The sequence below is a fragment of the Poromitra crassiceps genome (assembly GCF_964638095.1).
Source record: "Poromitra crassiceps genome assembly, chromosome: 1".
Lineage (NCBI taxonomy): Eukaryota > Metazoa > Chordata > Actinopteri > Beryciformes > Melamphaidae > Poromitra > Poromitra crassiceps.
This window is the reverse complement of record NC_139623.1, coordinates 88,915,319-88,927,745: the sequence shown is the minus strand read 5'-3', so window position 1 is coordinate 88,927,745 and position 12,427 is coordinate 88,915,319. Positions and strand designations below refer to the sequence as shown.

The following is a 12,427-nucleotide window of genomic DNA, read 5'->3' as shown; positions in this document are numbered from 1 at the left end:
GCAAGCGGCAATACCATGAACCGAAAATACAGCCCAGACTAGTTTCCCCCCGACGTCGGTCACATTATACTGTTTGGCCAGACAGGTTTCAATCTTTTTTTCTTCTCTGTGTACTTTTTATTGGATTCTGTGTTGTTGCAGGTTATTTGCTGAAGTTGGTTGACTGCATTAGCAGTAACATTAGCCTGTGTGTATGATACACACAGATATGATACACAGTGCTGAGAGGCAGGCTCGTGAACACGCAGAAACACCACATCCGCCCGATTTTGCGCGAAACCTCGTCCTGAGAGGAGCCTGGTCTAATTTTTTAAGTTACGCTACGGAGCATTCACTCATTTGTAATAAAAACACTTGCACATTAATTTCTTCCCAAATCTTACATACCGGTCATTGGCCTTTAATTTTGGGAGCTTCGAGCTAGGTGGGCGTGTTTTTTAGCCGGTTGGACCCCGGGGAGCTCCCCAGCTCCTCACTCTGGCTCCAAAAAATAAAAGATAGTGAAATACCAAACTCAAGGCTTCAAAACCGGAGTCCACAAAACCAATGGGTGACATCATGGTTGCTACGCCCATATGTTTTATACAGTCTATGGGTGCCACCAGCTACCTCACACACACACACACACACACACACACGCACACACACATTCTCACTCTCTCTCTCTCCCCCTCTCTCTCTACCTGTCGAAAGTGGGCCTCTCTCCGGCGTCGAAGGCCTCCTGCAGCTCTTTGACCAGGCTGGCCTGTCCCGGCTGGCGAAATAAGCCCACCTCAGTCAGGCCGCGCTCCTGGATAAAGGCCACGCACTGCTCCACCACCAGGGGGACCAAGCGCACCCCGTAACGGCGCTCGTACAGCACCGTCTCCTCCAGACGCTGACCAAACACGCCTGAAATATGACGCAATATTCCTCAAACATGCATACATGGGTTTTTACTTTTTCATACAATTTTCATTTTTAATTTCATCTTAGCTTTAGTTTCCAACACCTTCTTACTTCCATGGCGTTGTTTTCTTACGCTTTGTCACTTTTGGATTTGGACGCACACGGTTGGGGTGAGGCGTTAGGCAAAGGTCAGCCACTTGGTTGGGGTTAGGGTTTGGATATGGGTCAAGTTTAGGGAAGGAAGAGCATCAGTCTCACAGTAGCTAGCCATAGATACATATCTATGGCTATCTATCTAGATACTATCTGGTACACAATTCTTGAAAAGTGGTTCAGGACTGCCCCCTGAGACCAAAACAAAATGCATATGAATTGACCAACCACGGCCCTCCTTATTTGTGTGATGCAACTCATGGGCGGTACATTTTGAACGATGCATCAATGCACGCAGAGAGCCGTTCTTCCGCCATGATACTATTGATGCCAGGGGATTTCCTCTGACAAAACCCGTAAATGCTGACTTGTGATGCTGGAAGCGTGCTGACCTAAGACGTTGGGTCTGACCATGTGAGACTAACCAGGGCTAGAACACCGAAGGCTCCGCCTGGGGGTTAGGAAGTCTCTGCCTGGGGGTTAGGAAGTCTCTGCCCCGGGGTTAGGAAGACTCTGCCCCGGGGTTAGGAAGACTCTGCCCCGGGGTTAGGAAGGCTCTGCCCCGGGGTTAGGAAGACTCTGCCCCGGGGTTAGGAAGTCTCTGCCTGGGGGTTAGGAAGACTCTGCCACGGGGTTAGGAAGTCTCTGCCCCGGGGTTAGGAAGTCTCTGCCTGGGGGTTAGGAAGACTCTGCCCCGGGGTTAGGAAGTCTCTGCCTGGGGGTTAGGAAGACTCTGCCCCGGGGTTAGGAAGTCTCTGCCCCGGGGTTAGGAAGTCTCTGCCTGGGGGTTAGGAAGTCTCTGCCTGGGGGTTAGGAAGTCTCTGCCCCGGGGTTAGGAAGTCTCTGCCTGGGGGTTAGGAAGTCTCTGCCTGGGGGTTAGGAAGTCTCTGCCCCGGGGTTAGGAAGGCTCTGCCTGGGGGTTAGGAAGTCTCTGCCCCGGGGTTAGGAAGACTCTGCCCCGGGGTTAGGAAGTCTCTGCCCCGGGGTTAGGAAGGCTCTGCCTGGGGCCTTTCAAAGCCCGCTGGGGCACGGTAGCAGGCTGCCCGGTGCCTCAGTCCCAGGGCATCACTGCAGCAATGTGGGTCCAGATCCAAAGAGCAACGTACCGCCCGGTCCCAGTGCATCCGGACGGATGTGCACACATCCACAGCCAAAACCTGTGCCAAATCAATGCCAAGCGGGTTGTAATTTCCATTGCAGGTTTGTGTGTGCGTGTGTACTCACGTGGTCGGAGGCTCAGCGCCCTCCTGATCCTGCGGTAGGCAGAGTGAGACAGATAGCTAACCTGTCTGCCCTCCCTCATTCTATCTGTCTGCCTGCCTATCTGTCTGTCTGGATCTCTGTCTCTCTGTCCGCCTGTCTGTCTGCCAGTTGATTATATTTTGGTGTTGGTCTGGATTTGTGATTTCCATCCTTAGTCGATTTTCATGTTTTCAGCTGCATTCAGGTGCGGCTGGGATAGTCCGACATCAGTCTTCCGAGTCGCCTGCTGAACAGCGTTGCTTTTCACGTCCCTTTTTTTTTTATCAGAGAACCAAACCAACAGAAACCGTTAGATCCAGACGTTTGAGCTCTACTGAGTCTCTACCAATTCTCTAAGTCTGTACTAAGTATCTCTACTAGGCTTCTCCCACCTCCTCTTCTCCTCAGAGCTTTTCCTCTGTCTGTCTCACTCTTTTCTTGTGTCGTTTATCGCTCAGGGCGATAGGCTGAAGCGGTGTGTGTGTGTGTGTGTGTGTGTGTGTGTGTGTGTGTGTGTGCGTGTGTGCCTAAACACCCCTATCCATCTAACTGACTGTGTTTAGTAAACTCTTCAGGTGTTTGTGCTGCCTGTGACCTAGACTTCTCTCCACCCCCTCTCTCTCCACCTCTCTCTGTCTGTCTGTCTCTGTCTGTCTCTCTCCTTCTCTCTCTGTCTCTCTCTCCATCTCTCTGCTACATGATAAGATGAAGCAGCATTCCAGGAATTCAACTTTCAAGAACAGCCAGCTTTGTGAAATACCTCTCTTCTCCTCTCTTATCACTCGATCACTCTCTCTTTCTCTCAGCCTCTGTCTCTCGACCAGTGTGTGTGTGTGTGTGTGTGTGTCTCTCTCTCCCTCATTCAGCTGGAAAACACTGTAACTTACAATCAGCTATTAGTGATGCATTTTCCATCTCAGCTCCTATACATCAGATCGGCAATACATCATTTTGTAGTAGGCTCTCATGACCGAGGGATTTTCGGGGGAAATCCACCATAGCAAAAGACTGCAAAAGAAGCCGGAAACACTTCAAAGAAATTATTTTAAATGGTTTAATTTAATATTGATATGCCAAAGAGTTGCTGTGTTATTGTTTTCACTAACAATTAAAAAAAAACGGATCTGCGTTTTTTTTTAAATTGAGTAGCAGTAACAGAGGGCGGCTGTAGCTCAGGAGGTAGAGTGGGTCGTCCACTAATCGCTTTGGATAAAAGAGGTCGATTGGACCACCCTGCACGTTGTGGGAGTTCTATAGAAGTCTATTGGACTACACTGCATGTTGTGGGAGTTCTATAGAAGTCTATTGGACTACCCTGCACGTTGTGGGAGTTCTATAGAAGTCTATTGGACTACCCTGCACGTTGTGGGAGTTCTAGAAGTACTGTAGATTGGACTACCCTGCACATTTTGGGAGTTCTGTAGAAGTCTATCAGATTACCATGCATGTTGTGGGAGTTCTCTAGAAGTCTAATGGACTACCCTGTATTACAGTATTAGAGTCAGATGTCATGAACCTTTTTGGATGACTACCCTGTATGTTGTGGGAGTTCTATAAAAGTCTATTGGACTACCCTGTGACTGACTGACTGACTGACTGACTGACTGACTGACTGACCGACCGACCGATGCGTTACAACAGTAGTAAGATCAATGACAGCAACAACAACATAACTTATATCAAAAACACACAAGAGGTCGGTGAGACCTTAGAAAAACAATATATAGACCAATATTGACTATAGACTAACAATATATAGAAATATATTGGACTACCCTGCACATTGTGGGAGTTCTATAGAAGTCTATACCCTGCACATTGTGGGAGTTCTATAGAAGTCTATTAGACTACCCTGCACATTGTGGGAGTTCTATAGAAGTATATTGGACTACCCGGCACGTTGTGGGAGTTCTATAGAAGTCTATTAGACTACCCTGCATGTTGTGGGAGTTCTATAGAAGTCTATTGGACTACCCTGCACATTGTGGGAGTTCTATAGAAGTATATTAGACTACCCAGCACATTGTGGGAGTTCTATAGAAGTATAATAGACTACCCTGCACATTGTGGGAGTTCTAAGTCTAATGGACTACCCTGCATGTTGTGGGAGTTCTATAGAGGTGTGTGTGTGTGTGTGTGTGTGTGTGTGTGTGTGTGTGTGTGTGTGTGTGTGTGTGTGTGTGTGTGTGTGTGTGTGTGTGTGTGTGTGTGTGTGTGTGTGTGTGTGTGTGTGTGTGTGTGTGTGTGTGTACCTGTAAAAGGGATCCAGACTCCCTTGTTGAGGGTCTTTAGCCACTCCTCCCCCTGGCCAGCGCTGTTAGACAGGAAGAAATAAGAGCCTGGACTGGCCAACACATCTCTGTTCCCTACAGACAGACAGACAGACAGACAGACATAGCTGAGCATAGATAGCTGAGCGGCATAGCCTTGATGTAGACAATGCACTTACATGCATGCGTATTGCGTAATAACATCTCCGTGGAGAGGTGTGAATGAGTGAGTGAGTGAGTGAGTGACTTTTTACGCGTGGGTAAAATCTCTTCTCTCAGCAGGTGTTTGGGCTTTTCTCTGCCACCAACATTTCCACTCCACTGGAGAGACATTAAGCGCTTCTTTTGTCCATCATGTTGCTTATATTTGCATTTGCAATTATATTTGATGATCTGAATTTAAATTCTGTTTTCTGAATTTCTATGGAATGATTGAGTTTGTTGAAGTTGGACTATTTGGTTCAGGTTTGGTTTCTATGATAATTCTCGCAATATTCTATCACTCATTGGGTACATATTAGTCGGGATATGAAAATGCACTACTGGTATGCTAATTATACATTTTCCTCTAGGTTTTTTGTGAACCCCCAACCTTAAAGCCCCAATCAGTAACATTTTTGATTTTTTTTACTGTAATATAAGAGCTTTTTAGTCATAGGACATGGTAGATTGACTTGTAATAGGGAGACTCTCGCCTTTAATTATCCCACACCGCCCTCCATTGGCCAGCACTGGGACTAAGCAGTTTGTCTCCCACGTCCCTTAGCGGCGCGAACTGCGCATGTGTATCGGTCCTGCTTTACGGCCATAGCTCTTTACGACTCGCTCTCACCACAACACAACAAGAGAGCCACAAGGAAGCTAACGTTAGCTCTGGATTCCCCGCACGGGCGCTATCATGGCAGAGCCGAAGAAAAGAGTCAGGAAAGCATTGACAGAGTCAGCTAACAAGAGAAAAAAATAATGTTACCGAGCAAGAGACAAGACGAGAGTAAATCTGGGACCCTATTTTACCTGTTGGCGGGAGCTTCGGGAAGAAAAAGGCTGCAAGACTGACGCTGATCTGGCCATATTGCTGTTGAATCAGTAAGTAACTAACGCTAGCTAATCAGCTGACTTGCTAACATTAGTAATGTAACATATCCCCTCTGTTGTTGTACTTATTGTTGTACGAGTTGATTTACGACGGTTTACGACAGTGCTATTGCACCTAGAGGGCGCAGTTTCCCCAATAGCTCAACTTGGAAAACCTGCTGAATGGGGCTTTAAAGTTCAAACTTATGGCTTCATATACTGGGCAGCACAGCACTGGAGCAGAGGTAACGTTACGGCTATCACCAGATTTCAAGTTTTCAGAGATTTGAAGCATGGGCAAGGTTTGTCTTTCTCTTCTGTATAACGTTACAACAGCTATGAGGAGAGGAAGCTTGTGATCAACATCCCCACATTCAAAGCACTTCTATATTCCCCATATCATATCCATATGAAAACTCGCCTCATGCTTTACCCACGCATCAAGCACATGGTTATGCTAAGCTATCCTTGCACTTCGGAAAATCTGGTTTGTTTACCATCCATGAAGGTTAAAAAACAAATTTAGCCCCCATGCCTCTCACGAAATGCGGATTTTTTTTTGAGAGCCATAAATCCAAAATGGCTATGTTGGAAATTACACTTTTTTTATGGTTTAGCCTACAATGCTGGAAAGTACATGGTTTCTGGGACTTTTTGGGAGGAGGAATTCATAATTGATGTTGTTTTGATAATTTGATCTTCAAATCCAAGATGGCTCCCAATTTTCATCTCAAAAAGGTAAATTTTTCAAAATCATCATAGAGCCTTTATATTGGGGTGTAATGAAAGCTCTGCTCATGCTGAGTTGAGTTATAAACAGTAAAACAACATGCAAGTACACCAGCTCAGTCTCATGAAATGCGTATGTATGACACGCGGGGTGTTATCTCGTGTCATACATACGCAGAAATGCGTTTTGGCGTGCAGTTTGGCGGCAACAATGGCGGCAAGTAACGTTAACAAACTCACAGCCACTAACCCATCCCTAACCCTAACCCTTAACCTAACCCTAACCCTGACCCTAACCATAAACCTAACCCCCATAACTTCCATGTAAAGTTATTATGCATGTTAGATTTCTAATGTGAGTGGACGAGGCGAAGTTGCGTATGAACTGCACGAGAAACTGCGTTAATGCGTATGTATTCCACGAGATAACACCCGCGTGTCATACATACACTCTCCCATGAGGCCTTCAAAAGTGGAGACAATGATCTCAATAAATCTGCCAGATATGAATTCGAACAGGCAGCAAAATCAGCTAAGGCTAAATACAGAGAGAGCCTGGAGGATAAACTGAAATCTGGGGACATCAGAGGGGTCTGGCAGGGTCTGCACACCATCACTGGGTCTAAGAAAAAACCTAAAGTCCAGGATGAGGATCCCCTACTCCCTGACAAACTAAATGCATTTTACTGCCGCTTTGATGTTCAGTCAGGTGAACGCCCCAGAATAGCTGACAGCGTGGGGCCTGTAACCCCTCCTTTCATAGTTGAGGAGCACCAGGTTAGAGCCCTACTATGTAAGCAACATGTCAGGAAAGCTGCAGGGCCAGACAATGTTTTTACCTTTACTTTGAAAAACTGTGCCGACCAACTTGCCCCCGTTCTTACTGATCTCTTTAACTGTTTTTTGTGCACACTTAAAATCCCGGCATTGTATAAATCTGCCACTGTCATCCCTGGGCCCAAAAAACCCAACCCTTCTTGTCTAAATGATTACAGGCCCATCGCGCTGACCCCTGTGATTATGAAGGTTTTTGAACGACTTGTATGCGACCACCTGTCTAGCATTGTAAAACTAGACAAATATCAGTTTGCCTACCAGCCTAACAGGTCTGTAGAGGATGCTGTGTCCATGTGCCTCCACACCATCCTGCTACATCTAGAGGCCTCTGCCACTTACGCCAGAATTATTTTTATTGATTTTAGTTCCGCGTTTAATACGATTGTGCCTTTTAAATTATTTGAAAAACTTAAACTGCTGGGTATTGATGACTCTCTGTGCCACCTGATCTTGGACTTTCTCTCAGACCGAGAACAGGTGGTTATTGGCCACCTGCTCTCTAAGTCCCCGACCCTGAACACCGGGGCCCCCCAGGGCTGTGTTCTCTCTGCTTTCCTCTATCTTGTTTACACAAATGACTGCGTCTCCCACTCTGACTCTGTCCATTTCTTTAAATACGCTGACGACACAACAGTAGTGGGTCTAATCAAGAACAACGATGAATCAGCCTACAGAGCTGAAGTACACAGGCTTGTCGACTGGTGTAAAGAAAACGACCTGCTCCTAAACACTTCCAAAACAAAAGAAATGATTGTAGATTTCTGGCGCGGTGAAGCAGTTCACCCTCCTCTGCTCATCAATGGCCAGCAGGTGGAGCGAGTGAAAAATTCCTCTGCACAACCATTTGTGAAAACTTAAAATGGGAGGCCAACACCGACCTCATTATTAACAAGGCCCACCAGAGGCTCCACTCACTGCGACAGCTCAGGAAGTTTGGAGTGTCCAAGGAGGGGAAGCTCTGCTTTTATAGAGCCACTGTTGAGAGTGTCCTCACTTTCTCAGTGTCTGTGTGGCACGGCAACACAAGCGAGCACGATAAAGCTCGGCTAGAGAGAATAGTACGCACGGCGTCAAAGATCATCGGCTGCGACCTTCCTTCTGTGGCCTCCCTATACGCCACACGCATCAAGCGAAAGGGGGAGAAGGTGATGCGAGACCCCTCGCACCCCGCTTACTCCCTCTTTAAGCCCCTCCCCTCTGGTAGGAGGCTCCAGAGCATTAGGTGTAGGACATCTCGCTTCAAAAACAGTACATATCCTGAGGCTGTCCGACACCTCAACTCTACCTCAAGAGCACAGGCACTTTGTGCTAGAAGGGTCAACACCAGTTAGGTTTTTTTTGCACTTTATCACTAAAAAAGCACTTTAAAAATAGTTTAGCACTTTCTTTTTTTTTTTAAATACTTTTTAAGCACTTTATCGAGCATTATTTTAGCTTTCTGTGGCACTGTGGCACTCTGCTTTTTTAACAGGTTCCATGAATTGTTTTTTTTAAATGTCGTTATTATCCTTTTTATTACTTCCTTGTTTTTGTATGTATGGAACTCTCTGCATCTATGTCTCCTGTGATTCTATGTGATTCTATGTGAGCACTTCTGCACCAAGACAATTTCCAATCAACCATGTGTTGAAATGGCAAATAAAGTTCTATTCTATTCTATTCACAGTAGGGTGACCAGATAATGATTCCAGCAAACCAAATGTGGGACAAAGGGTACGTTTGTGTGGGACAATGTGGGACACGTTGCCGATGCTTTGAGGTTGTCTAAAATGTTGATATATTGTCTAACTTACAAAAAATATACATTTCTATTCACCCCTCTCTATGCTTTGCCCTCTGGTTGATTCACACAATCTGCAAATAAAAACATAAATTATTTTATTTGAATGCAACTTTCGAAACTCCCACGCTGGGTAAATACATTAAGCGTAAAGGGAAACTTAAGTTTCACAGTGCTTCTTCTCCAACACTTCTGAATAAAATGTGTAGGCTACAATAAAACAGACCAGACAGGTTAGTGACATAGGATTTAAAGGAGAATTCCTGTTTTTTACACCCCAGACCTTATTTCCAGCTTAAAATATGATGTTTTACTCACCCAAATAACTTTGGTGTCATTCTGATCCCCCTAGAAGATATTCAGATCCGAGTAGAGTCCTGGAACTGGCCAAAACTGGCGTAAACGGGGCATACATCGTTCACACTGTAAATAACGTATTTTCTGTCACATCGCGGTTCATTATGGTTGTTATATAAATATGACAGTGAAAAAAGATACGCACATCCCAACCAGTTTAAAAGGCAGGTGCTGGACCCAATAAAAACTGCAGTGAAATAAACAAAGAAAGGCCGCACACTGTAGCTCCCGTTTGCTTTTGTTTTATTCCAGGTGTTACGTTTCGAGCTTACACTCTTCTTCAGACAAAACTGGCGTAAACGGGGCATACATCGTTCACACTGTAAATAACGTATTTTCTGTCACATCGCGATTCATTATGGTTGTTATATAAATATGAGAAAATGAATTAGCTATGTAACGAACCTCCCATGCTGCCAACTGCCTGCTATGTTTGCTGTCCGAGTGTCCGTCACATAGATAACACCTCCCGCTTTATCTCCCGCTGCTGTTTGTAATATATATATATATATATATATATATATATATATATGTGGCCTTATTCCATACGAGCGGCAATTGAATCGTCCATAATCTTGAAATCAGATCATATCTCTAAGCGAGCCTGCTAAGCTAACACAACACAACAGACCGAGTTAACTCTGACCTGCCCCGGATGTGCATGTGCCTATGTACTTCTTCTGTGGTTTTCTCTTCCTCTGTTACCAAACAGAAGCGCTTCTCACTGCTTCTTCTGAAGCACATCCGGGGCAGGCCAGAGTTGACTCTGGTCTGTTGTGTTTGCATGCAAAAGAACTGGAGTTTGTCCCCGGGCGTTGCTTTGCACCTGCCCACTGCTCCTAGTTCTAGGAAGTTTCGTAGTAGAGGATGGGTCAAATGCAGAGGATGAATTTCCCCATGGGCATAAAGAAAGGATAACTTAACTTAACAATACTAATCTCTGCCTATGCTAAGCTGAACACCAGGAACTACACTGGAACGGTTGTATTGGACTGTGAGGACACAGACATGTTTGTCGAAGCAGCTTATGTCTCACAACAACTCCCAAGGTGAGCTGCTGCTTAAACACAAGCATGCATTCTGCATTCATCAACTACCGTGCCATGCTCTCAAAAGAGGATTCAGACATCATCATAATTCTCTGTGTGATCACTGGCAGTGACCACACCTCAGGGTTCTATGCGCATAGGAAGAAGAGGGTGTTGGAGAAGGTAATGACTGATCCTGAGGCAAGAGAGCTCCTGGGACAAGTGGGTGAGAATCTGCAGTTAGAAGACGGAGTCAAAGCTGACATGAAAGCATTCCTGCTCTCCATCGCCTATGGTGAGAGTGCAGATGTTACCTGCGGGTAGGCCAGAGCTTCCAAGTTGCACAAACTCAAGAAGTGTCCAATCCGTCTTCCACCTGATGATGACTCGGATCTTCATGGGGAAAAGACAAACTATATTGCATATTGCCAGCTCCATTACAATCTGCTCGAGCATCCCTCTCGCATTGGTCATGGCTGGGAACTCTTGACTGGGAAGTGCCGACCATTGCGTCACACCCTTCCCCCTTTGCCCCAGCAGCTCACACTTCATGACTGTTCAGATGAAAGTAGTAGTGATGATTAGAGGAGTGAGTGTGGAGAATCAATAGATTCAGGTGAAGAGTAGCAGACCTAATCAATGTAAAGTTGCAAAATTAATTCAGTTTAAACCTCTGTGTACTAGGGTGACCAGATGTCCCGTTTTGTGCTGCACAGCATTTTCATGATTTTTCACACATCCCGCAAATTGAGAAGATGTCCCGCATTTTGGGCGAGAGAGAGAGAGAGGCAGCATGATCAGACCAAGGCAGAGAGAGAGACAGATGGAGAGCGGGGGAGAGAGAGACATGGAGACAGAGAGAAAAAGAGAGAGAGAGAGAGAGAGACAGAGAAAGCGAGCGAGACAGGCAGTGAGAAAGAGACCAATGGCCAAATACTTACCCATACTAATGATAATAGCTACTACACATATTAATGCAACAGTGCATCTTTGCACAAAGCTCTCAAGTGTTTTTATTTTTATTTTTTATTTATTGTGCTTTCAACTGTTCCTTCACAAGCTTCTGTCAGCAGCTCCTGGGAACTTGCCTTCAGGCTTGGGGAAAACATTTGGGATGTGTGGATGTTTTGTAGCCCAATGATCATGCTCATCATCCTTGATGCTGAAGGGAAAGTCATACTTGTCGTGGATGAGGATGATGAGGCATGCATTAGCGTGGAGGAAGAAGATGATGCAGATTTGATCAAGATAGTCCCTCCAACGGTACTCGGAGTGAAAGGAACTCCTCAGTCACTCTCCCCTCAAGGGCTGACTCTAGTTGGATCATACTTGATCCCTCTGCAAGGTCCACCAGGGCCACCAGCCCTAATGGCCACCTTCATATGTGCACCAGATGCACAGATCTTGCTAAGAGAATTCCGTTTCTTGTTCCTGTGGATGGTTTCAATAAGGCTTGATCTTGATGAACACTCGCTCTTGCAGGAGGGTTTAAATCTGATTTTGGCCAAGTGGAAGTGCGGTCTGGAGGTCATGCACTAACTCTGGTGAGGCAACCAGGCCAGACTGTAGTAACCCCAGTTTAGGTGAGGAGATGTCAAAGGGCTCAGCATCAAAATGCTTCATGGATGACTGCAGGTCCTAAACTCCCTGCTCATCCTTCTTCATCCTTGCTGGCTGGTATTCAACATGCTTCCTATGGCAATGCTGGCACTTGAGGTTCCGCTTCAAAGTAGCCTTCACCCACGTTGTTTGCATTTCTTGTTGTTGAGAACAGTCGTTTCTCATTCTGTAGGAGCTGAAGCCATCCTTGCTTTAGCTCTGAGCTCAGATTCACAGTTGTTTCTATCCAAAGGTCCAGTGGCTGGCAGGAGTAGGGTAGAGCTATCAATTACTGGGTGAAGTGATCATTGAAGAAGGCCATTTGCTCATCTGACAGCACAGATAGCGTTGCCCAATAATCTGGCAACCACCTCCCATAGTCATGGTTGTCATATGCCATCAGGCCAGGCAACATGTATGTTGATGATAGGTACTCTGAGCTATTTATATTTATATTTCTTGCATGACAA

The 12,427-nt window shown here is 45.7% G+C and overlaps 1 protein-coding gene across 1 annotated transcript in view; it reads right to left on the bottom strand.

Moving 5' to 3' along the window:
* The window catches only part of LOC310798129 (rho GTPase-activating protein 24), a gene marked incomplete at both ends in the record, with an annotated part of 31,420 nt that overhangs the window by 18,124 nt on the left and 869 nt on the right, over positions 1-12,427 (bottom strand). Inside the window, 2 exons of the mRNA XM_083660615.1 lie at positions 684-891; positions 4,536-4,649. Of these exons, the coding sequence (XP_083516741.1) occupies positions 684-891; positions 4,536-4,649 (322 nt within the window). The remainder of the gene's footprint in view (positions 1-683; positions 892-4,535; positions 4,650-12,427) is intronic.